The following is a 22399-nucleotide window of genomic DNA, read 5'->3' on the forward strand; positions in this document are numbered from 1 at the left end:
ACGAGCCAGACCCCTGTAGCTTTGGGCTCAGCCTCATCAGTCATCGCGGGTAGCCAATTGTCAGCGGAGGCAAGTTGCTGCCCCTGCACCGGGGCTCAGAAATGGCTTTGAAAATGCAAGGACAGTCTGATTCTCCCAACTCGTTCCTTTCTCTCTCGTTCCCATCTCCGGCCTTCCTCGGCCACGTCAAGGGTCGATGGACACAGATATTATATGCTACACGACAAATAAGAGTGTCACGATAGGTCTATCGCATCTGGTGTTGATTCGCCATCAAGAATGGACCCTCTTTCAGTCGCAGGCTCAATTGTGGGCATTCTTGCGGCTGCTGCCCAGGTGTCTGCAAACATCTCTACTCTGGTGGGAAGGAGCCGAAAGGCACCAAAACACATTCGGAAAGTAAAGGGTGAAGTCGACACTATTCGTTCTATACTCCACCAGCCCCATGCTCTATTACTTGGAAGCGCAACAACCTGTCGCGGACGCACATCACTGATCTTGGTTGATCAGGTCGTGGTGACATTAACTGCCTGTGTCAGTGCCTTCTCAGAGTTGGACGTTATGGTGGGAACGTTAGTTTCAGACGAAAAGCTTGGGCTCATAGATCGATTCCGGTGGGCTACCAAAGCTGCCGCGATCAATGAGAGCTTGAAGAATTTGGAGGTTCAGAAGAGCACATTGACTCTGATGCTCATCATACTGACCTAGTATGTGACCCCTCTCAAAGGAGATGTCCCACAAGCTGATTCCTGGTATAGCGCATCCTCGTACAAAGCTGAAGATTCAGTAACCAACCTTGTACGACTCGTGGAGACCATATTAGCTGGTCACGAAACGCTAGCTAGACGACTATCCAACACCGAGATGACATTGGGACCTACTGCCAAGACTGAAAATCCGACGCAAAATGACGACACAGATCTTCTAACGATTAGCGCCATCACCCGGAATCAGTTCGGTTTAATGTTTGAAGACGAGTTAAGTGGATCCGGGTGTATCAGCGGGCAGCGCGAAGAGTGGACGCCGCATCTTCCATCGTCAGCTCGGCGGGTAAAACAGCTTCATGGTCAACGCTTACTGGGCTCAGCCTGTCGAATATCTCTAACCTCGCCGTTTTGGCCTTGCCGATCCATGCCGAGGAGATCAGCAACAGAGAGTTTTATCAGTTCGGGAAAGTCGATATCGGAAAAGGCTCTAAAGCATTCACTGTTTTCGCTTCAACGAAGTCACCAAAATACTATGCTGTTGAAACTGCCAACTTGACCGACGGGGACTCGAGTCCTATTCTCGGGGCTCCTTTGTTATCAGGCATGGCAATCGCTTCAGTTACAACTGGTTCTGTTGGAGAGGGCGGGAAGCTGTTTATTTCGGGCCACATTCCCACTGTTGCAAGATGCTGCACTTATATAAAGGAAGAAGGTAAGACTTGCTCTATAACCCGGAGCCTGGATAAGCGGCTCACCCTATGCCCTATAGGCCAGAAGACGAAGGAGATTTTCTTTAGATCGGGCTCAGCAACACGGATACAAGATCTGAAAAAAATATTCAGCAGTAACACCGACCTTTGCTATTATGGCTCAGAAATCCGATGGCGAGAGTATCAGGTGGGGGACGCTGCAAGTCTGCTCCTCCGTTATCTCAAACGCCTGCTGGAGCCAATCATTCCGCTTGATTGCTCTATGACCTTCGCAGCGGTGTATTATGAATTCACCTCAGCTATGGAAGCCAACGAAGGTCGCAACTGGGCTCAATTGGATGCGCGTAAGAGGTTGTCAATACTGAATACTCTTAACTTTGCCCTTATGACAACACTGCGCCTTAACCGCCATCTGGTGCTGTACTTGGTTGACCTGCTCCAAGCATGTGTTGAGTATTCAAACCTCAACCTCATGACGGCGGATCGACTAGTTACAGTTTTTCAGCCTTCCATCCTGACTCTTAGGCCGGAAGAGATGTCAATAGAAGAACACCAAATTGCACACCAGGTCCTCGTCTTCATGATCGTGCTCTGGGAGGAAGGACATCTTAGTGACCTCGTGAACGTGAGAGGAGAATTGCCCTGGAGGTTGCAAAAACCCAATAAGCACGTTTTCACAAATCCATGAAAACCACCAAGTATCGGTCAAGATTTCTCAGGACAAGACTGGATCTGATAGTGGAACTTTCCACAGCTATTTCACGGGCTTTCTCGTTGGCATGGGTGAATCGCTCTCAACGAGCCTTGTATTATCGGCTCGAGCGAGCCGGGGGGGGAGCACAGGGGGGCATCACCCTCGTCCCGAGGGGGTAGAGTTCAGATGTACAATAGTGATGATCGGCTCACAGCCAATATCAAGAGACACTATGACGAATTGAATTGACCATCAAGATGTAGGCTTTAATGTTATAGGCGAGTTGCTTTTTGGTGTATGGATGGAAGCCACCACACACAGTACGGCCTCCCCCCCAACCGCCGACTGAATTTCTAAGGGTATCACATTAGTCCAGAATGCCGTTCACATGCCATAATACACCGTTGGTAATGCCCATGCTATGATATTCTCCCGTGTCTGAGTCGTCCTACGACAGGTCCACATCTCCATCTGCGTCCGCTTCTTTATCTCCGCCTCCATCGTCGGGACCAAACACATCCTCCATTGTGCCCAATCCTTCTTCATCTTCGTCTCCTTCCTTGTCATCCACCTGCATGAGGTCTTCCGGTTCAGGTCGCTCTCCTTCCTCCGGCTGATCGACGCTCTCCTCGCCTTCGCTGTCCCAGTCGTCCTTCAGACCCCAGCCCACGCCGGTGAGGCAATATTTTTCATGCGGAAGCCGGACACCTCCAATCATGGGCCCCACCTTGTCGCCATCCCTCACCCGCGGCTGTAGTGATATTCGATTTCTCTCGTCCGCCAACTGCTTCAAGAACTCCTTTGGCAGACTCCCCTGGAACTGGTACCCCATCCTCGAGCCTATTGACATGCGCAGAGCCGCGATGCTTATGTCGCCTTCTTCGCCTTTGTTTTGATTTGGCTTGGCGCCCCGACCTTTAGTCTGAGCACCTCCGTCTGCTTGGTCGTAGGCCTCATTTTGAATATGTAAGGCGTCACTGAGCACAGAGCTAGTGTATCGGTAGGCAAAATCCATGAGCTGGAGAGGGACGCGCTGCTGGTACGCTGCGATACCGTGAGACACGAGTAGGAGATGGATCAATCGGTGATCTCGCGGTCTGTTTGAATTTCCATCGTCTGACAGTGAGGTCAAGGGCTGAGAGAGAAGTGCTTCAACTTGGGGCTGTGCTGTCCCTTGGGAGGCTTGTGCAGACTGAGGTGCTTGTGATGAGGGTTCTGCAGGGGGTGTGAGAGGACCGGGAGGGTTTGGGGGCGAGCTCATGTTGGTAATTGAGAGGATGGACGTGTGGAGGAGACGGAGGTGGTGGTGGAGCTGTTGGGCGACTGTACGTTAGGATTGTCGCACCATAATACAGCGACCAAGTATAGAAGAGTGACACAATATCTGTACTGTCTCTTTAGGGTATTTCTGGGTGCGGGAGCGAGGTGCAGCGCTAAGAAAGTGGTATACTTGTAGATCGGAGTGACGCTCGACCACAATCGCCAGGCGGGAAAATCTGGGGAAAATAGAGATATTCAGTAATATACCTAAAACGGACTAGTGGATGGCCCGACAAAAATGCTGTCATGCTGAATGCTGAATGACCCGATTTCCTCATTCTCTTCCCCATCCTTAATATCCTACCCCATCCTTCTACTTCTCGGTCATTCCACACTTCCTTTCTTTCCACTCTCATTTCACTCCTGTGTGTTCCTAGAAACCCTCTGTATTAACACCCTGTTGAGCTGCTAGCCCGTACCTTTGAGATATCAGCATAGCCTTTGCGTGGCGTCGTCGAGCGATCCCCGTTTCCAGTTCCGAGTTTCGCCTTCCCCAACCATCAGGCTTCCGACCATTATGTACTAATTCCAGAGATTTCACGTTTTCATCATATCACCGGGAATTCAGCATCTACCCCAATCTCTCGAAGTTTTCAACCTCTCTCACCATGCAGTATGTCCGAAGTCTAGGGAACGGTGTCTCCAAGACGTGGAATTCCATCAACCCGGCAACCTTGTCTGGAGCCATCGATGTTATTGTGATTGAACAGCCCGATGGCTCTCTGGCCTGCTCCCCTTTCCATGTCCGGTTTGGCAAGTTTTCTTTACTGCGGCCCTCGGATAAGAAGGTTGAATTTAAAGTCAATGGGGTCACGCAGCCTTACGCCATGAAACTCGGGGATGGAGGTGAAGCCTTCTTTGTCTTCGAGACATCGGATGAAATTCCCGAGGGGTTGCAGACATCTCCTTTAGTTTCTCCCGCCAGCAGTCCACCTATAAATGCTGCGGACAGACCTCCCTCACCTGGTCTTTCTGAACCTTCCTACTTGGATATCACAGAGGCGGCGAAGGGTCGTAATACTCCTCCCATTTCATCCTCGGCTCCTGTCCCCATAGTAAGACGAGAAGGAACGAACGTGAGCGAAGAAATCGATCTGGGCACCGTTCACACCGATCCAACCGGAACGCCTTTGTCCGATACGACTCTGACCGCTCCTGCTTCATTGGGGCGAGCTGCGTCAGAAGAAATTCTCCCCTTCGCTACACGACAGCGACTAGATTCGGTGAGCGGAGCTTTTCACAACAACGGCATACCTCCGTCGCCCAAGTTTGGTCTGGACGGGACTACTACGCCAAAAGCGTCCGCAAGTCCTCCTGCTTTGAAACCAAAGCAAGCATATGACCGAGCAATGACCCTCTCCAGGAAGCTCTCTTCCTCCAATATCCGATCTCAGGTTACCGAGTCTGGAGATCTTATGCTCGACATGACAGGTTATAAGACGAGTGAGCCGGAAGCTTTGCGAGCAGAGGCCGTGGCTCGGAAAATTCTCTCTGAGGAACTGGAGGGAAATTATGATATTGGCTCCTTGATTGGAACCGATGAGCACGGAAATCTGTGGATATACAGCAGCGAGGAAGCTCGAGATGCCGCTGCTCGAAAATGGGCATCACAGAGCCTTGAATCAACGACCGCGCTTTCGTCGGACAACATCTCTGATCCCGGCTATCACAGTGACAGCGACCGTAGCGCCTCGCCGCAGCTTACGGCGAAAACTGCTGGTCATCAACGGGCACAGTCTGAAGAGATTCTGCCGCCTCGCACATCGGGAGAGCAGGCTCGAAATTTCGCGAAGACGCTCCGGCTTACGAGCGATCAACTCAAATCGCTCAACCTCAAACCGGGCGAGAATCAAATGTCATTCACCGTTAATCGCGCCACATGTATAGCTTACATGTTTTACTGGACATGTGACGTTCCAATTGTTATATCGGACATTGATGGTACAATCACCAAATCGGATGCTTTGGGTCATCTACTCAATATGGTTGGGCGCGACTGGACGCACGTTGGCGTGGCAAAATTATATTCGGACATCGTTGCCAATGGCTACAATATCTTTTATCTGACGAGTCGGTCTGTTGGACAAGCCGACACAACCCGAACCTATCTGAGTGGCATCACACAAGAAGGTTGGAAACTCCCTCGAGGCCCAGTTATCATGAGCCCTGATCGTACGATCGCGGCATTGCGGCGCGAGATCTACCTGCGGAAACCGGAAGTTTTCAAAATGGCCTGTCTGAGAGATATCCTCAACTTGTTCCCTGGGAAGACCAACCCCTTCTACGCCGGATTTGGCAATCGCTTCACGGATGCGCTAAGTTACCGCAGCGTCAACATTCCGTCGACACGGATCTTCACGATCAACACGAATGCAGAAGTGTCACTCGATTTGCTGACGCTGAACAAGTACCGCAGCAGCTATGTGTCGATGCGTGAATTAGTTGACCATTTCTTCCCGCCCGTATCGACGCTGGTGAGGGAGGGAGGAGAGGAATATACCGACTTTGCGTACTGGCGAGATACGCCGCAGGACCTGGAAGATTTCACGCCGACTGACTCAGAAGAGGAGGAGGAAGAAGAAGAAGAAGAAGAGGAAGAGGAAGATGAAGAGGACGAAGCAGAAGTTGCATCTGACAACGAGATGGGCGACAGCTTCATCTCGCGAGGGAGCATGGATGATTCTGCGCTGAGCGAATCAATCCGAGAGTCGATTGAAATAGACGACGCAGCTGACATGCTCGAGGCTTCAAGGATCAGCACAGCAGACCGACATGGCGAGCAGGACTTTACAGACGATTATCTGGGAGATACTCCACAACGGTCGACCAGGCTAAACACCGTGTAGAGGTTCACCGTTCGTCTCACACACCCACCATCCGGCTGAACCTGATTATGACTGAAAAAAAAAATGCATGGACGGCATTTGAATGTTATTGGGAAATGAAAGGTTCATTTGTGCAAGAAGACGTAACCTGGACTGATTGATGTCATTATATGGGCGCAAGAAAACATATCGGCCGTCTCCATGAACCACGGTCTCATCTGGCTTATGCTTGTTCAAATGTCTCTATGAGAGCACGGGAAACAAGACCGAAGCCTCACAAAGATGGGATGAATGACACTTGGGAGGTAGAAGCACGGACATCCCGCGCATGCGAGATTCTCTCGAAAGGCTAAGACGAGGTTGATTGATCCCATAGGGCTGATAACGAAATGTATATAATATATATAACTTTTCCTTCAGGATACTCATAAGCTTGTGATAGTGACTGGTCGAAGTGTGAGTGAGTGCATGAAGGGATGTAATAATTACGGTCGAATGCGAGATGGTTTTGGCCTTTGGAATGAAAACCTCTTCTGCAGCAGTACTAATTATCTGCGCTACAACGTACTATTCTACCTGGACTACGTACCGAGTACCTGTCGGAATGGCAGTCTGAGACTCGTGGTCCGGCGCGGGAAATTAGCCAGGAGTAACTCCCGTCTGTTCTGATACACGCCGCCAGTGCTATCCCTCCGGCCCCCTATTCTCTTCGGGCGCACTAATAAAACGGGTGATCATAGTGAAGAGACCAGAACCGCCCGCCCCCTTGGGTTTCAAAGATTGAGTTTCGCCTCCGCGTTCCTGAGTTTGAACTTTGGAGGAGCTGAGCTGAGGTGAGGCAGGGTGACGTGGGCCTGCGGGTGCTATGTATACTATGCAGTCGAAGTCAATGCGCGCTTTTGTTCGTCTCCTTTCAATTTCACAACCACAACCACAACCACAACCACAGCTACGAAAAACATTCTCATCCTTGCACTGAACAATCTACATAAGAACTCCCATTACATAACATAAATACTAAAAAACCGAGCAACGATAAAATCAGCTCCATCCATCAACTCCCTGCTCCCCCTTACGTCGACGTCGACGTCCAGTCTTCCGAAGTATTTCCGCACGTTGAGCGAAACGTAAACAAACAACACCGACCCCCGCAACCCGGGAACGAGATTCAAGCAGAAGAGACCGGAATAAGCAAGACGGATTACACACGCAGGGAAGAAGAGGAGGGGTAGTGAGAGGGAAGGAATAAAACGGGAAAAAGGAAAGGATAAAGGGATGGGGCACTTCCAATTCCACAAGCTGGTGCTGTTGAAGAGAGGCAAATGCGTCAACCCGAACCCCGACGTCGACGTATGCGAGAAATACACGAGCCAGTTCCTGACCACGGGTGTGCCGTTGATTATTAGCCTATGGTATGTATGGAAGACCGAGGACATACATACACTGCGCCCGGAAACCCTCCCTCCCTCACCTTCACCTTCTCCTTCTCCTTCTCCCTCTGCCTCTGTGTCCTGACTAATTGACTGAGTGAATAAACTTCTGACTGACTGACTCGCTGACGCAATAAACAAACAGCCTCTTCATCATCCTCGCCATCATCCTCTTCATCATCGTCCGCCGCAAGCGCCGCCAACGCCACGCCCAAGAGGCGGAGAAGAACCGCCAGATCGACGACGACAGCAACGACCTCGAGCTCGTCGTCAACAGCACGTCGTACCCAAGGGATCAGGCGTATAAACATTTCGAGGCCAACGGCGGCCGCGGCCAACAACGGTACGGACAGGCGCAAGGGCAAGGGCAAGCGCCAGGAATGGGAGTGGAGAACCCGTTCGAGACGGATGTCGAAAGAAGGACTGGTCAAGACGTGGCGTCGGGGAGACGATAACACTAGGATTGGAAGGGAGGGCAGATGGGGGGTTTTTTTTTTGGTAAAAGCAACGAGAGGCGATTTTGATATGCGGTTCAGGTTTCTGTGTTCTTTTACTTGAAATGCGAACCGGATACCGGGACAAATGAACAATGAATGGCATTACAAGTTGACAACTATCGTCAACGTCATGATCATCATTTAGTGCTTGTTGGTAAAACTCGACGTTTGGGTATCATTAACAACAGTCCTCGATCGACATGTCTCTCTCCATCCCCCGAAACCACCAGCTCCGCCTCCGCGACCACAACGCCGCCACCACCACCCGTAACCCCCTTCTTTTACCTTCGTCCTCATACAGGACTGGCACGCTAGGCCTAAACAGACCCCTCAGCAGGCTTCTCGGCACCCTTTCCCTTCTCGATCTCGTGGATGATGTCCTTCTCAATGCTCTCGGGCTTGGTCATGGATCCCCAGCGGTGGACGACGGAGCCGTCGCGGGCGATGAGGAACTTTTCAAAGTTCCACTTAACGCGCTTGAGGCCGAGCATTCCCGGCTTCTCGGCCTTCATCCACTCCCAAACGGGCTCGGCGTGGTCGCCGTTGACGTTGGTCTTGCCCAGCACGGGGAAGCTGACGCCGTAGTTGACCTGGCAGAACTCTTGGATCTGGTCATTGGAGCCTGGGTCCTGCCCACCGAACTGGTTGCAGGGGAACCCGATCACCACGAACTGGTCCGGGTATTTGGCCGAGATGTCCTTCCACACCGTCTCGAGGCCCTTGAACTGCGGCGTGAACCCGCACTTGGAGGCCGTGTTGACGGCCAGCACGACTTTGCCCTTGTGCTGCGCGAGCGGGTAATCTTGGTCGCGCTTGTCCTTGGGAGTGAAGTCGAAGAAGCTCGTTGCGGAGGACATTGTGGGCGGCGGGGTGGGGCTGGGCGGAGCGGGTGATGAACTCGGAGGGGGTTTGCTCGCAAAGTGACGACGTTGGTGGTGCCGCCAATTGACAACGGCTGCGCTGTTGCTGCAATTGATGAAGTGACGACGAGTCAAGACAGTGAGTTGGGCAGCAGGAGATCTTAAGCTCGAGGGTGCGGTCTTGTTCGGAAGAAGAACTCTTCTTGCGCACGCGGGAGGAAAGGGAGCGATTTTGACGCCGATGTGTATGATTTGGAATAAAGATGAGGGCGAGAGCGGGTGGCGTGGATCTCCCATAAACCGAGAATAGATACGGAGTTTAAAAGCGCGATTTGGCCTGGTTTATGCAAGAGATATGCATGTAAAACGTCAGCGGGATAACTATTTGGAAAACGGAATGCCGATCAGGAGACTGATGGGGTTTGAGCCTTGCATGAAACAAGCATAAAACGCGAATACGGTCCACTCTACTTGTGAGATTTGGTGTCTTGGAATTGAAGCAGTCAATGGAAGGCCATGCAACGTCCGAGGTTCAAACACAAAGAGCTTTGATGGTGACAGTCCTGATGATGGTGGCGCAATCGTGCGGCGGCACAAATTGAGTAGCCGGAATATTTCAGAAGCCAAGACATTCGGAAAGACGTTTTTCCGTGCACGTCACATGCCAAGTCACGTAATCTAGTCACGTGCTGACAGGTACGACGTTAATCGGCCCGACTAGTCTCAGCCTTGGCCCTTGACAGCAGCAAATGCTGCCACTGGACAGCCTCACAGCAGCTCGTATCATCACCCATATCACCAGACACACAGGTCAGCGCACCTTTCCCCGAGAAATCAAGCGCATCCAAAGTCTGATCCGTGTGGAATATCTGTTTCTCCGAGACCATCCCCTGTTGATTCGTTCGTCTTGCAGGCCTCTAGGACAAAAAGTGCGGGGTCTTACAGGATGTTGGTCAAAACAGCAGAACAGCACACCTTCTAAGTTGCCAGGCATGGTAGGGATCGAGAGTTTAGACTTGACGACAGGATCCCTGGAGGTGAATGAGGGCGCTTTTGCAGCTATGGCATCGATAGGCGACCTGAACACCATCATATAACTCCTCTCTTGTCCATTCTTCTCTGATTCCAATTTCCTCCCAAGGGAATCGTGTCTGAGGATATCGTCCGGATCAGGAAAACTTTTGATTCCTCTCTTCGACAATACTACCGTCGCTGCCTTCTCTGGCTCCAGCACACTATCAGCATTGACATTTGCCGCTTTATCCAAGCGAGAACCTGGCAACCGTGGTCCAGATCGTTTAGAGCTGCTCAAGCGCTGAACGCATTGTTTGTCAGTGACCTCCCTTACTCAGCTCTTCAATAAGATTACCTACTCACACAGCTGACCCTTCTAGCTACTACCACCCCCCGAGTAAGACTGTCCCTTTTCGGAGCCCAGAGACCACCCACGCCTGCAAGCTCACCGTTGTGGACACTTTGCTCTAGGGAGGCTTGCAAGCGGACTTCATTGTACAGTGGCAACAATAGAGCTATGCCACTTCCATTCCCTTGCATATTCTCAGTTGAGTGTGGTTGCATTGCTCGAACCCCTGTTGACATGGATCGTTCTAGGGCCACACCACGTCGACCAGACCAGGAAATATCGGAGCCCACCACAGAGGGCTCTCGAGAAGCGAGGCTTGCCTTCCGAGCGTCGTCAGAGCACAGATCGAGATAGACGGAGTTCCACTTTGGCGATACCAGAATTGGTAGTGGCACCAACCCTTACTGTTGGACGCTGCATCAAGTAGAATACAAATCGAACGCAGGTAAGCATTACCCCGGCCGACAGCTTCCCCGACCTAATCGTGCGAAAGATACCGAATCTAGGTCTCGATCGAATTTCGGTTTCTTACCTCACAAAAATGTCCGGAGCCTTCACCATGCCGCACGCCCTCACGGGCGGGGCGGGTTACAAGGCCAATCCCACGTACGACGAGTTCCTGCGCAAGCACAGCGGGTTTTACCGACGTCACAGTGCTGCCTCCAACGCCATGGAGAGTGACCGACGGGCCTCCCAAGCTGCGCTTGACGACCACGCTGCCGCCGCTGCCAAGGCAGTTGAGAACGTTGCCGCCGATAAGTCACACCGCCGGGGGAGTGTCACCGTCGCGGAAGGCGGCGCCGCAACAGCGAACTCGCGGAAGGGCAGTGTTGCTGTCGCTAGCGACGTTACCCGAAAGGACAGTATCTTCGGACTCGAGGCTACAGGCGGCCGGAGAATGTCGGAGCAACGCAGGCCAAGTACCTCTCTTGCTAGTGATTTGTATCATAAGATCAAGGGAGATCACAAGTGAAGAAGAAGAGGTCAAAGAGATGGCGAGTGGCAAAGGTTTGGGGCATCGAGTCCAGGCGTTGTTGAAGAGTCGCTTAGACATGGTGACTGTTGGTCTGCTTCATGCATTGACTGTTACTATGACCGATGATGTGGAATGCGGTTCAGCCGTTTACTCACTATGGTGCCAATATCTACATGGCTTCTGGAAGCTGTACTTTCCACCTCGTATTTTGTCATTCGAGTGTCCGTCCCCACTCTGCACTAGTCTCGGAATTGCTCGACGGAAAGAAGCATTGCTATTGTTGACAAAGGGTTTCTCGGCGCAGGAGTTGCTTGGAGGTTGCCGTAAGGGGTTGACTCAATCTGTTCTGTAAGGGGGGAAATGGTATTGAAGGTCAACACCAGTGGCTGTGGACATTTCAATTTGTACGCCTTGAAATTGTGCATTGGTCGGTCATCGTTACCACACTGTCGGTACGGCTTTCTTCGAAGTGGAGTCCGAACCAGCTGACCATGTTTGGTGCAGATAACTTCCGCTTTGATTCCTTTTGCAGATAATCAGAATCATGGTTGTTGCCTACGTCGGAGACCTGGCGAACTGGGTTGTTTGGGTTCGGGTAATATTTCTGCCCTCCGCTTGCTGGATACTGGCATCTGCCATCCGCCAGTTGTGCAGGCCGGGCACCGTCCTGAAGACTACAAATGCTATAAGTTCGTTGCATTCGTGGGCTTAGAGTTCGTATTCGACCCTTCGCCTGCGCATGCTGCCTGATGGAGCCTGTGGCTTGTAACCCTTGGACGCTCACTTCCAGCAAGTGGCTGCTGTCGACTGGTCCATGGTCACGATCATCCATGTTCCTCTCATGTCCTCTCGTTTCCCGCCTCATGACCCCAGCCAGCACACGCATCTCTCTCTTTCCCCGACTCCGAATGTTGGCGATCGCTTGTGCAGGTTTGGATCAGTTTGGTGACGGGGAGTTGTGACGCAGAATCGAGGGCTCTATCAAACGGTAAACCTTTCCGCGCCGAGTCTCTCCTGCCCCCCCCAAAAAGGTACATGATCAAACCGGGTCACTGGCAGGACAACACCCATCTCCGCGGCCGTCTTATGGCGGTATGATCCGATCGTAATATCGGACACGACCCGGTTCGATGCATGGGCGAATGGGAATGAGAAAAACGGACTGAATGGGGCATTAGTGAGGGAGACTCGGGTGACAAATGGTCCATATGAAGAGAGATATGGTCGAAGAACGAAGGAAAGAAGCCTCATTATGAATGGCAGGGGACAGTGCAGCAGCAGGCTCGACTTGTATAAGATAGAATCGGCAAGCACGGTGAGAGTGAATATTATTATCCTTTCCAGCTCGCAATATGGCAGGTACTACTGTCACCAGTGAACACCGAGACCGAACAAAAGGAGGGCAATGACGCCCAAGAAAAGGGAAGTCCACTGCAGGAGAGTATAGCGCCTTGCCTGCGGCGGCCCGACCTGATAATGCCCCGAGTGCCGTCTCTGACACTTATCCATGAAAGCATTTCCAGACATCCCATGTTTCCGTGTCCTGCTCCTAGACAGAGGTATTGGAGACACTTGTTCTAGACTGGCCACCTCACATCCAACAATACCTCTCCACGTTTGAGCGGCCTGAAGGAAACGACCTTCGGCGCCCCCCAGAGGGCGTGCTTGCTCTGTCCGGCAGATCAGTGCCAAATCCCCCTTCATTCTCACATCTACAGTCATTGCGGAAGCTTCTCCCTTATTCACATCCATCGCTGATCGATCATGTCGAAGATTTTTGACGGACCGAAACAATCGTATGCCGTCCTAGAAGCATTTCCTATGCGCCAACGCTGCAAGAAAGAAACGAAAGATAGAATTGCCTCCTTTTTGATGGATAGAATATGCCCGAGTCTTGCACACCTTACCACCTTGGAAAATGCAACAAATGCCAAGTCGAACGCTGAGATATCTCAACTTGACCCCTTAGAGAGACCATGCTTTGATTTCGTGTTGTACTGTGCCGCCGAGATCGAAGGAGAGTCTGGGGTTCCCACCACCAGAAAACTCTTGGTTCTGCCTCATTACAAAACAAGTCGTTGGAGGTTCTTCTGAATCAGAATATCCTGCACGTCTTCCATGGTCTTCTTGAGAAGATTCGTGTCAGTTGCGTTGGTGAAATGAATATAGATTTCTCGGTTGCTGTTGCGATTGATGGATCGGAACTTGTTGGCAAAGAATTGCTTGGCAGCTTCTTCGTCGCCATCTTTGCCAGTATAGTCGGGGAAATGGGCTGAAAGCGGTGATATGGGCAGCTTCTCTCGGAAGAGATCTATTTTGTTGAGGAACAGGATAATAGGCTTGTCCTTGAACCACTCCCCGTTGACCAATGATTCAAACAGCATCAGAGCCTCGTGCATCTGGTTGGCATTTACATCCTCCACGAGGCACTGGTCATATCCGGATAAGGCGGCCATGAAAAGCAGGCACTGGACACCTTCGAAGCAGTGGATCCATTTCTTACGTTCAGACCTTTGTCCTCCCACATCCATCATGCGGAAGGTCAGTTGTTGGAGCTCGAAGACGGTTTCGGTAATGCCGGTTGTTCTGAGTCTAGCATGAAGCATGTCTTGGTCGTTGGGGAGCCAGTCCGGCTCGAACATGCGATTGATGTTGTCAAAGTAAAAGGTCAGATTGTCGTGCAGCGCGAATTCATGGCCTTTAGCGACGGCCATTTGTACGCCGGCATCCTTCCACAGCGCAATCATGGCCTCCTTTACTCTCTTATCTCGGAATGCTTCATGCGCATCGACGTCGGCATTAATGTTCTCGAGGTATTCGGCATAGGCTTCGTTGTTCTCGTCCGCGAAGTCAATCCCTTCATCTTGCATGATTTCGTACAGAACGCGGAAGGCGATAACGACATTGGAAAATATGACGGCCTTCACCTGCACGCGCTCGTCATCCTGAAATCCACTAGAATGGATAATGCGCATCTGCTTGATGATAGTCGACTTTCCAGATTCACCCGCACCTGTGTCTATGTTAGTGGCCTGTGAGAGAAACAACGACGTCCGAACCAAGGTCGCATACCCAGCAGTAGGATCTTGACTGTCCGAGACTCCAATCTTCTATCTTGACGTAATTGACGTTCAATCTTTGCGTTCTGTTGTGACGCCTCCTTTTCCCGCGGATCTAGCTTCGACCCTGTGCAGCCCATCGTGACAGCGCGGCGATCACTAGCAACTCACAGGATGTGATCGCGGTCGGTTGATATCGACAGTGCAGTGTGGTATAGACTATTTCAATTGGCTGTCACTGAATCATTCTCGACCTTGTTGAGAATGATGGCGTTGAAGAGGTGGGCTGGGGGAAGCTCAGGATACGAATCCGCTGTCGAATAGGATGAAGGACCTGATGCAAATAACCCGTGATTAGCAACTGGCAGGGGGCATGTTGCGACCGGCAAAAAAGCCTGACAGATGAAGGCCTCAATGGCAAATCCAACTCACCTCAAAAAGAACACAGCCACTAGGAGATATCGACAATGGAAGATGGATGCAGTTTGCGTCTGGTGATTCCCCTTCGTGTGCTCGCAAAGGTACAGTGCTCAAGCAGTCGTGGTGCTGGGTAAGGGTGATAGACAGATAGAGTATGGTAAGAGGTGTTGGATGCGTGCAAGTGCAAGTTGCAAGGTGGAGGTGGAGGTACTGGCTGGTGGTGGCTACAGGTTTGGGTGAAGCGTGGTGAAAGAGCTGGTGGAGAGGAAGCTTTGCAAGCTTCAGCAGTTTGAATTGGAAGGACCTGATCGCTAGAGCTGTGAGTGGCCGGGGAGCATCGGGGCGTGATTTGTATCCGGGCTGGAGGGCGCCGGAGCCAAGGGTAGAAACCCTCCTGGAGGAGCCTGTGGGAGCCTGTAAGAGCCTGTAGGAGAGCGCACAGGACGCAGATCGAAGATGGTGGCTGCTGGTCGGCAACAGTGGATCATAGGGGGGAATTGGAGAGGCACCCAACAGGTATCGCTAAGGCACCGCTAAGGCACCACTAAGGTACCAATACGGTCTAGAAGAAGATTTAGAACGATGCACCGAACAGGGGCCGCCCATGCGCCAGTAGATTGAAATGGGCCAAGATCGGCTCTTTCGAGGGGGCTTATGGCTGCTGAAGGTGCCCTTAAAACTCCTCTAAGGTTCCCTAAGCCTCCCTAATCTACTTATGGCTGCCCCTAATCAGGGCGTCCTTTAACAATGGCTCACTAAGTCTTGGGGATCAGCCCCCAAAAGTACTCATCCCTTCGTGTTTTTTCCCTTCAGGGGTCCGCCCTGACAGCAGCACGCATTCGCCACGTTTTGTTGTGTTTCAATCGCAAAATCCTTTTCATGTTGCCCATCCCGTTGTACCACTCCGTTCCAGTCGCCTGTGTCACCAAATGAACTTTTTCTGAATACTGTACACGCGACATGATCCGTAATGTCCTTTGTTCTCGTAGGCGAAGGTCTCGAGACTCCTTTCTGGTTGCGTCTCCCCCCTTTGCTCTAAATACTTGATGCCTGTACCTTAGAAACACTGGCTTCGATCGGTTACGGTCCTGGAATAAAACGAGAGAGGAAGGGACTTTCCTCTAATATAAACTCCCTGGCCAGAATGGGATCCTTGTGCTTGTATGTTGCTCTTCGGATTCGAGGCTGAAAGGCGCTCGCTTCCAGGATCCCTTAGTACAGATGGGATCAAATCCTGTGCATGAACTACGGTCAAGTCAATCATTTGCGAACAGGTCGAGAAGGATTCAACATGCTTGCTGCGGACCGTCACGGCAGGTGCCAGCAATTTAGGCGAAGGGACCTTCAGCCTTGAAGCTTGGGTTGCCAGATATCTTGCAGGAGGCCAGATCCACGGTACGGAGTACTCGTTTATCTGTGGACTGAAGCTCACATACATATGGCCGTCACTCCTCGTGGTCAACGCTGAAGTCGTGTAACCCTCATCCCTATGGAAGGGGTCTGCCACGAGGTTGCGGACGACTCCTTGAGCGGACTCAACGTCAGAGTCAGGCCGGAGTTAAATAAGAATCCTCGGCAGTCAGGAGATCTCAATGCTACCGTCCAGTGATGAGGATTCCATAACAACATTAATCGACTTTCTCAGGGTTGCGTGGATGGGTCTAGAATTCAAGGTAGGCTCATGCATGGATTCAGCAGGAGTCTGAAGAACGAAAAGCGGCCTCGGCCTTCTCCGAGTGAAGCAGGCTTGCGACAGTGTTGTACGACGCCAGCTCCGCTCACCTTGCAACGTTGGGTCTCAGGTTTGACAGCCTGTTATTCATTAAATTGTATGAGGACCCAGCTGCTATTACCCGGCGCGACTATCTAATTCCGGGTACTCGGTACAAATGGGCGGTCGTCGGGTTATCTCTGGGCCAACGCCGGGTAATAATGGAGGTGGATGTGGCCTTGATGTGGCACGAAAAGCTTCGTCCCCGTCTCATCTGCGTGGCATATTAGCTCGGTGTCCCAATTAGATGGCTCATTATTGATCGAGTCATTCGTCGCTCCCAATAGCTGTGCTGCCAGCAGCACCAGGTACTTTTGCCACGATAGTGGGGATTTATTCTAGTGTCGCTCAATCTTGTGTGAGTCTGTATTAATCTAAACGAGATCTGGGCCAAGACGAATTCAGTCATCTCTCCGGCCTTTAAGTGGTGTTGAACTCGGTAGGCGATTGCCCGAACAGCTCTCGTGTCAGAGCTTAGGATACTCGGGATATATCGACATACGACATTGCTCAAGCCCTAACGGATGGTGAGATTTGCCCTTCGACGCGCAATCCCAAGTCTCTACCTACGGCATGCACTCAACAAACGCTGCACCCACGCAATCGCTACACAAGCCCGACGCAAATTTTCGAAAATGTCTAGGGAAGAAGCCCGAGGTACAGAATCGTCGAGGCGACGTCGGCTCTCTACGACATTTTATCCCCCACAACGTGATTGAGGCCCTGTACCTGCAGATGTACTTTGTAAAATTTTACCTAAGAATTCTCTGATGGAGTGACTGGCTACGAAAAGTAAGGCTCACCTACATATGTCCTGTGCTGGCCTTCAAGGGGAGCAATATCTTATCTGATCACAACTACAGGTGACAGTACATACTGTACATATCACGGAGTCTTATTCCGACGCTTCAACAAGGAAAGAGTAGCATCCGCTTCAAGGCCCGAACATCCGCTTTGGTGTGGGAATTGCTGCTCCTTCCTTCGCACTATCTATGGTACAAGTACTCCGCACTCCATACACCGTACCTACAGTACAATGCAACGTCACAATATTGGAAAGCCATGTGGGCTGCGTCCCGTTCGGCAGAGACAAAGATGTTGCACAGCTTTCGCTGCCTGCGTTCTGCCCGAAGAGCAATGCGCTGTCGGATTTCCCCCTGATCGATCGTCTATGCACGGAATTGATGGATACACAGCCCTCTCTAATTCTGTCTCATCACCATTACTCTAAGTCGGAACTAGGTCTTGACTTTATTCTCACTGCATACAAGCAAGACAGATACTGCAGTGTACGCAGCAAAAAGGGCAGAGGGAAAATAAGTTTCAAATTCACTGCCATTTTGGGTAGGTGCTTTAAAAAGTTACCTATTCCAGCTATGAAATTGCCGATCAAGGGTCCACCAGGATGACCACACACCATGTGCTCACGGTGCTGAGGGTGGCTTCAAGCAGCAGATCCCTAGGGGTCCATTTGGAAAAGTGTGGGTTTCAACGGTAGCTCGACCTGGCGGTCCGGGCGGCCCCTACCAAGCCGCTATGCATTGATGAATATCCTAAAACTGATAAATGTAAGGCAGCGGCATCTTGTCAGCAGCGTCGACTGATGGGGATGTCAACTGCATGCCAACGGATATGGGTTGCCGACAAGTCTCATAAGCTGGCAGAGGAGCAAGACTCCTGGAAATCTCGGAAGAGGGTATGAAGACTTGATCCTTCGTATCGCTCTCATAAAGTTTTAGCAAGGGTTCAAGTTGCTTTGTTCTGCAATTACTTGCGAGGAGAGCATCGGGACTGGAAAACAGCCGGTTCGGCAAAGAAAACCAATCATATCAGGGCCACGCGTTGTTAGACTGATGAGGGCGGTTGCCTCATGTGGAATATGTCCATCTTGGCACCTTCCCAGCTTCGTAAAGCTCAGCCCTGCTGGGATGAGCTGCTGCTTTTACAAGACGGATGCTTGTGTAGGATTGCAACTGACGATGGGGTTGTTCACACCACCGAGCACATGACTTATCGGCTTCTCGGAACCGTGGCAAGGATCAAAGTAGGTCACGTAGAAGACCCAAGCGCTGTACGGCCTGAGAGAAGATTCATTGGCCAGCTCATCCACCAGATTCGCGATCGGCCCAGTTTTCAAATAAGTGCCAGGTAAAAGAGCAAATCAGACAAAAGTCTACCCATTACGCCCTTGGGTTAAACGTCCTCGGGAAGAAGTATCCGCACCAGCCCTCGGACTGGTGGGCAAGCCCCGTGTTGGCTCCCCAGCGTCCATGCGGCATGACGAACTCAAGAAGCAGACCCTGGCACTTACTGCTTTCAGAAGTTTGTGGCGTCGACGCTAAGTGAAACCGCCCATCAGGTGCATCGGTCGACCCCCATCCCTCCTCCAGCGGGCCAGTCAATGAGTCAGTGGAGGGGTGCTGGAAACTTCCATGGGCGGATCCATGCATCGATCGAGGTCCAGACGCCTCACAGCTCGAGAGGACCGCAGCGCTTGCCCTGCATTGTGTTTGACGTGGCTAGCTAGAGGACGATTTACGAAGCAGCAAGGAAGCCAAGAAAGTATCGGTCAGCAAGAAATGTATTACATGAGCCAACATTTGCAAGGGAGACACGCGGGGTGTGTTTGGTGCGCATTGGACGGATGATGCTTTCCACAAGACACTGGGCTCATTGTTGGCAAGTTGGTGTTGGCGTGGAAGTTGGCGTGGGCGAGGGTGTGACTGATGCCGATGATGGGCTGTCGGCATCGAGAGAAGGTAAGTGATGAGAGCAAAGGTGGCCTTGACGGAATCATCTGGACTCTGATACCTACTCCGTCGTTGTAGGGGTTCCGATCGGAGTGAGCTTATATCCTTGATCAAATACCGATGTTCGTGAGGACTCTGGTCTATACTCAATGCCGAGCAGGGCTCTCACTGTGCGTTTAGGTACACAGAAAAGCTTTGGGGCCATCATGGGATGATAGGATGATCATCTATACATACGATACCGAGTAGGGATGCTCTAAAGACAGCGGCTTGCTGCTAGAATGAATCGGTTATACGGTGAATAGACCCCCAAGGCAGGTGGTGAGATGCGAGCTAGCTCACAGAGGCAGTCGGCCATATTCGCCTATACCGGGGTGACTACCCGCGCTATTCCCAAAGAGGACAGGGGCGCCTTCCCAGATAGGAAATCGGACATGGCCCAAGCTTCTGCTGCTCAGCCTGCCAATAGCATCGAATCCCAGCCAACACCAGCCCCTCGCACCCAAGCTCTAGGTAGATACAACTTGAAATGACGAGCAGTCGTGCTGAGCTCTTCTCCCAGCGCAGCCTCGAAATGATGACTTCGACATCTCTCCAATAAGCTTGTTTTGGCCCCCGCCATTCGCTGACAAGGACAGGTGGGTGACAAGCTGGCAGGGTCCTTTAGGGGGTCCAAACCCTCCCACCACTCACGTTGCTCTGGCGCCGAAGCATCGCGGTGGTTCACTCCGGGATTGCTGACCTCAGGGCAAAAGCTTCTAACCTGCTTCCAAAAGCCTTGGGCATGGTTCGACACTGCCGCCAAACTGCTTTGGGTAGTCGGCGTAGCCAGTCCGTTTGGTTGCGAGCCCGTCGAGCAACGTCAAGTTGCCAAGGATCTGTTTCTGCCCGTACATTTTCCCGTCGGTCAACCGAGTCGTCTGTCCAAGTGCTAGTTGTCCTTCCCAGCCGCTACGCCCGGCGCCCGCTGGGTCAACACACCCTTGCAAAACCATCAGTTCGTGATTCTCGAGGCTAAGGATGCCGGGGGTGCTGTCCAAAATGCACACCAAGCTCCATGGCAGAACAATTAATCCTCGTATGCTGCTCTAGCGCCGCTGGGCCCTGGATAGCCGCAACCAGATCCCCAAAGGCGAATTATATCTTAATTCCCCTTTAACAGTCCATGGACTTCCGCCGCATCTGACATTTGATGAAATACCAAACACAGTCCGAGAAATAATTTTTTTTCGGAGTGGTCCTGTCTTACATACTCAAACGCTTACTCAAGTTCAAGATCCGGCTTTGAGATTCGAAAAAGATAAAAGCACCTTCTCAGACCACCTGGTCTCTCGAATGACGTCGATCTGGGATAGCAATATCAACATGGACTTTGGCTTTGTGAGCTCACCAAGTCAATCACCAAGTCAATCACTCTTCACCGCCGGACAATACTTTGACAGCACCTCTGAAGGATCAAGTCCCAACTCGCCCCATGTGAGTCCTGCCTCGTTGGCACTTCGACAACCTCAACCACTAACCTTTTCCGAAGCAGATGAGTCAAATGATGTTCAACAACGCCCCCATGCAGTATGGTCTGTTCCAATATGGAGCAACACCGGCATCGTTCTATCCCCCCGGTCAGACCACCAAGATCCCCGTAGAATACAACAACGCCGCAGCCATTGATCAGACCGACCGACGAAGAAGACGGTCCGGCAGCACCTCGGCCCCAGCGGCCAAGGACAAGGAAACCATTCCCAACATGCATTTGGTGCGTTCACCCAACCTACTCAGCTAGTAGCAAGGTTGACTGACTCGATCGCAGCGACGACGTGCCCAAAATCGCGCATCGCAACGGGCCTTCCGAGAGAGAAAAGAAAAACATGTCAAAGGCCTTGAGCGCCAACTAGAGGACCTCCATGAGAAGCACCAGGACCTGCTACAGTCATATACTCGACAAGCCGACGAGGTCACAAAGCTCAATGGCAGAATAGCCGAACTGACAGCAGAGCTCAACGCCCTCCGGTCGTGTCAAGACCAGTCCTTCAGCGAGATGCTGATGCCAGACAAGTTCGACAAGTTCGACGCCTTCTCCACACATGACAATATGCTGTACAATGGGCCGGACTGCTACTTTGATAAGAATGCGGTCGACCTCAACTCCGAGTTTGCATTGCACTCATTTGAGGATTCATTGTAGCATAGCCACTGTGGTAGGGTTGGTTTGAGGGTGTCCCTCTTCTTTATACTGGCGTTTAGAGAGGTCTCGAGATACCTACCTTCGCGGGATATTTTTTCTTTTTTGATTTTGTCGACTGCACTTGAGCGAAAGGCGCGCATCGCGCAAAGCATGGACGGAATAACTTTTGGTATTCTGCACGACTACTTTTTGATGGAACATGTGATACGTTAGGGTCTCCCAGGGATAAAGGCCCCAGGGCAGGAGAATCGGGAGAGCAAAGACCTTTCCTTTCTACATGCCTTCTACATGGGTTATCGACAGCGGGCTTTCGAAGGAGCCCTGCGGATGTGGAATACCAGCGGTTCAAAGGATCAACGGATCAACAGGATCAACAGGGTGGGAGGCCGGCCACTCCGTGCCGTATCGAAACACTCAAATAATCTTTATGTACTACAAGGTGATACCTCCATGAACAGTACACCGATGTCTCCCTCACAAAGACACGACCTCAAAGTTTTCCCTGCATGTCCTGCCGAGCACACCGTCATTTTCTATTCACAAACTCAAAAAGACCATTTCCCGAACACGGCACTCGTAGAAAGCCAATTCCTCTTGTTTTCAGAGTCTAAAAACTATGGCACGCGAGTTCCCCGACGGCCGCGGGCTGAGTGGTCCCTGATTTTGTAAGGGGTCCGAACGCCCGAAGCCAGTTCCGAGACAGTGGCAATAGCACCAACACCATCGCACTGAGAGCACGACCACGGCTAAGATGCTCGGGGAGCTTTACAACGGCGACCGCGGGGAACAACTCGAGCTTGGACCCCGCTGTTGTAGGGAGTTCGGCTGCTGCCCT

General features: G+C 51.7%; 8 protein-coding genes across 8 annotated transcripts; 5 read left to right on the forward strand and 3 right to left on the reverse strand.

Moving 5' to 3' along the window:
- Window positions 1–279: 279 nt before the first annotated feature.
- On the forward strand, window positions 280–2105 carry A1O5_08421 (uncharacterized protein; the record flags this gene model as incomplete). Its single annotated transcript, XM_007749003.1, has 4 exons — window positions 280–707; window positions 759–1037; window positions 1088–1419; window positions 1477–2105. The coding sequence occupies 4 exons, from the start codon at window positions 280–282 to the stop codon at window positions 2103–2105; spliced, it is 1668 nt and encodes a 555-aa protein (XP_007747193.1).
- Window positions 2106–2559: 454 nt separating this feature from the next.
- Window positions 2560–3372, reverse strand: A1O5_08422 (transcription initiation factor TFIID subunit 9B; the record flags this gene model as incomplete). Its single annotated transcript, XM_007749004.1, has 1 exon — window positions 2560–3372. One exon carries the CDS (start codon window positions 3370–3372, stop codon window positions 2560–2562), a length of 813 nt encoding a protein of 270 aa, XP_007747194.1.
- A 667-nt stretch (window positions 3373–4039) lies between these two features.
- A1O5_08423 (uncharacterized protein) lies at window positions 4040–6277 on the forward strand (the record flags this gene model as incomplete). Its single annotated transcript, XM_007749005.1, has 1 exon — window positions 4040–6277. One exon carries the CDS (start codon window positions 4040–4042, stop codon window positions 6275–6277), a length of 2238 nt encoding a protein of 745 aa, XP_007747195.1.
- Window positions 6278–7531: 1254 nt separating this feature from the next.
- On the forward strand, window positions 7532–8141 carry A1O5_08424 (uncharacterized protein; the record flags this gene model as incomplete). The annotated part of the gene is made up of 2 exons (XM_007749006.1): window positions 7532–7668; window positions 7832–8141. The coding sequence occupies 2 exons, from the start codon at window positions 7532–7534 to the stop codon at window positions 8139–8141; spliced, it is 447 nt and encodes a 148-aa protein (XP_007747196.1).
- Window positions 8142–8500: 359 nt separating this feature from the next.
- On the reverse strand, window positions 8501–9040 carry A1O5_08425 (glutathione peroxidase; the record flags this gene model as incomplete). The annotated part of the gene is made up of 1 exon (XM_007749007.1): window positions 8501–9040. One exon carries the CDS (start codon window positions 9038–9040, stop codon window positions 8501–8503), a length of 540 nt encoding a protein of 179 aa, XP_007747197.1.
- Window positions 9041–10947: 1907 nt separating this feature from the next.
- Window positions 10948–11379, forward strand: A1O5_08426 (uncharacterized protein; the record flags this gene model as incomplete). Its single annotated transcript, XM_007749008.1, has 1 exon — window positions 10948–11379. One exon carries the CDS (start codon window positions 10948–10950, stop codon window positions 11377–11379), a length of 432 nt encoding a protein of 143 aa, XP_007747198.1.
- Window positions 11380–13445: 2066 nt separating this feature from the next.
- Window positions 13446–14581, reverse strand: A1O5_08427 (uncharacterized protein; the record flags this gene model as incomplete). Its single annotated transcript, XM_007749009.1, has 2 exons — window positions 13446–14395; window positions 14455–14581. 2 exons carry the CDS (start codon window positions 14579–14581, stop codon window positions 13446–13448), a joined length of 1077 nt encoding a protein of 358 aa, XP_007747199.1.
- Window positions 14582–20747: 6166 nt separating this feature from the next.
- Window positions 20748–21564, forward strand: A1O5_08428 (uncharacterized protein; the record flags this gene model as incomplete). Its single annotated transcript, XM_007749010.1, has 3 exons — window positions 20748–20858; window positions 20917–21135; window positions 21190–21564. 3 exons carry the CDS (start codon window positions 20748–20750, stop codon window positions 21562–21564), a joined length of 705 nt encoding a protein of 234 aa, XP_007747200.1.
- Window positions 21565–22399: the final 835 nt, after the last annotated feature.

Source organism: Cladophialophora psammophila, assembly GCF_000585535.1.
Source record: "Cladophialophora psammophila CBS 110553 chromosome Unknown aczJe-supercont1.13, whole genome shotgun sequence".
Classification (NCBI taxonomy): domain Eukaryota; kingdom Fungi; phylum Ascomycota; class Eurotiomycetes; order Chaetothyriales; family Herpotrichiellaceae; genus Cladophialophora; species Cladophialophora psammophila.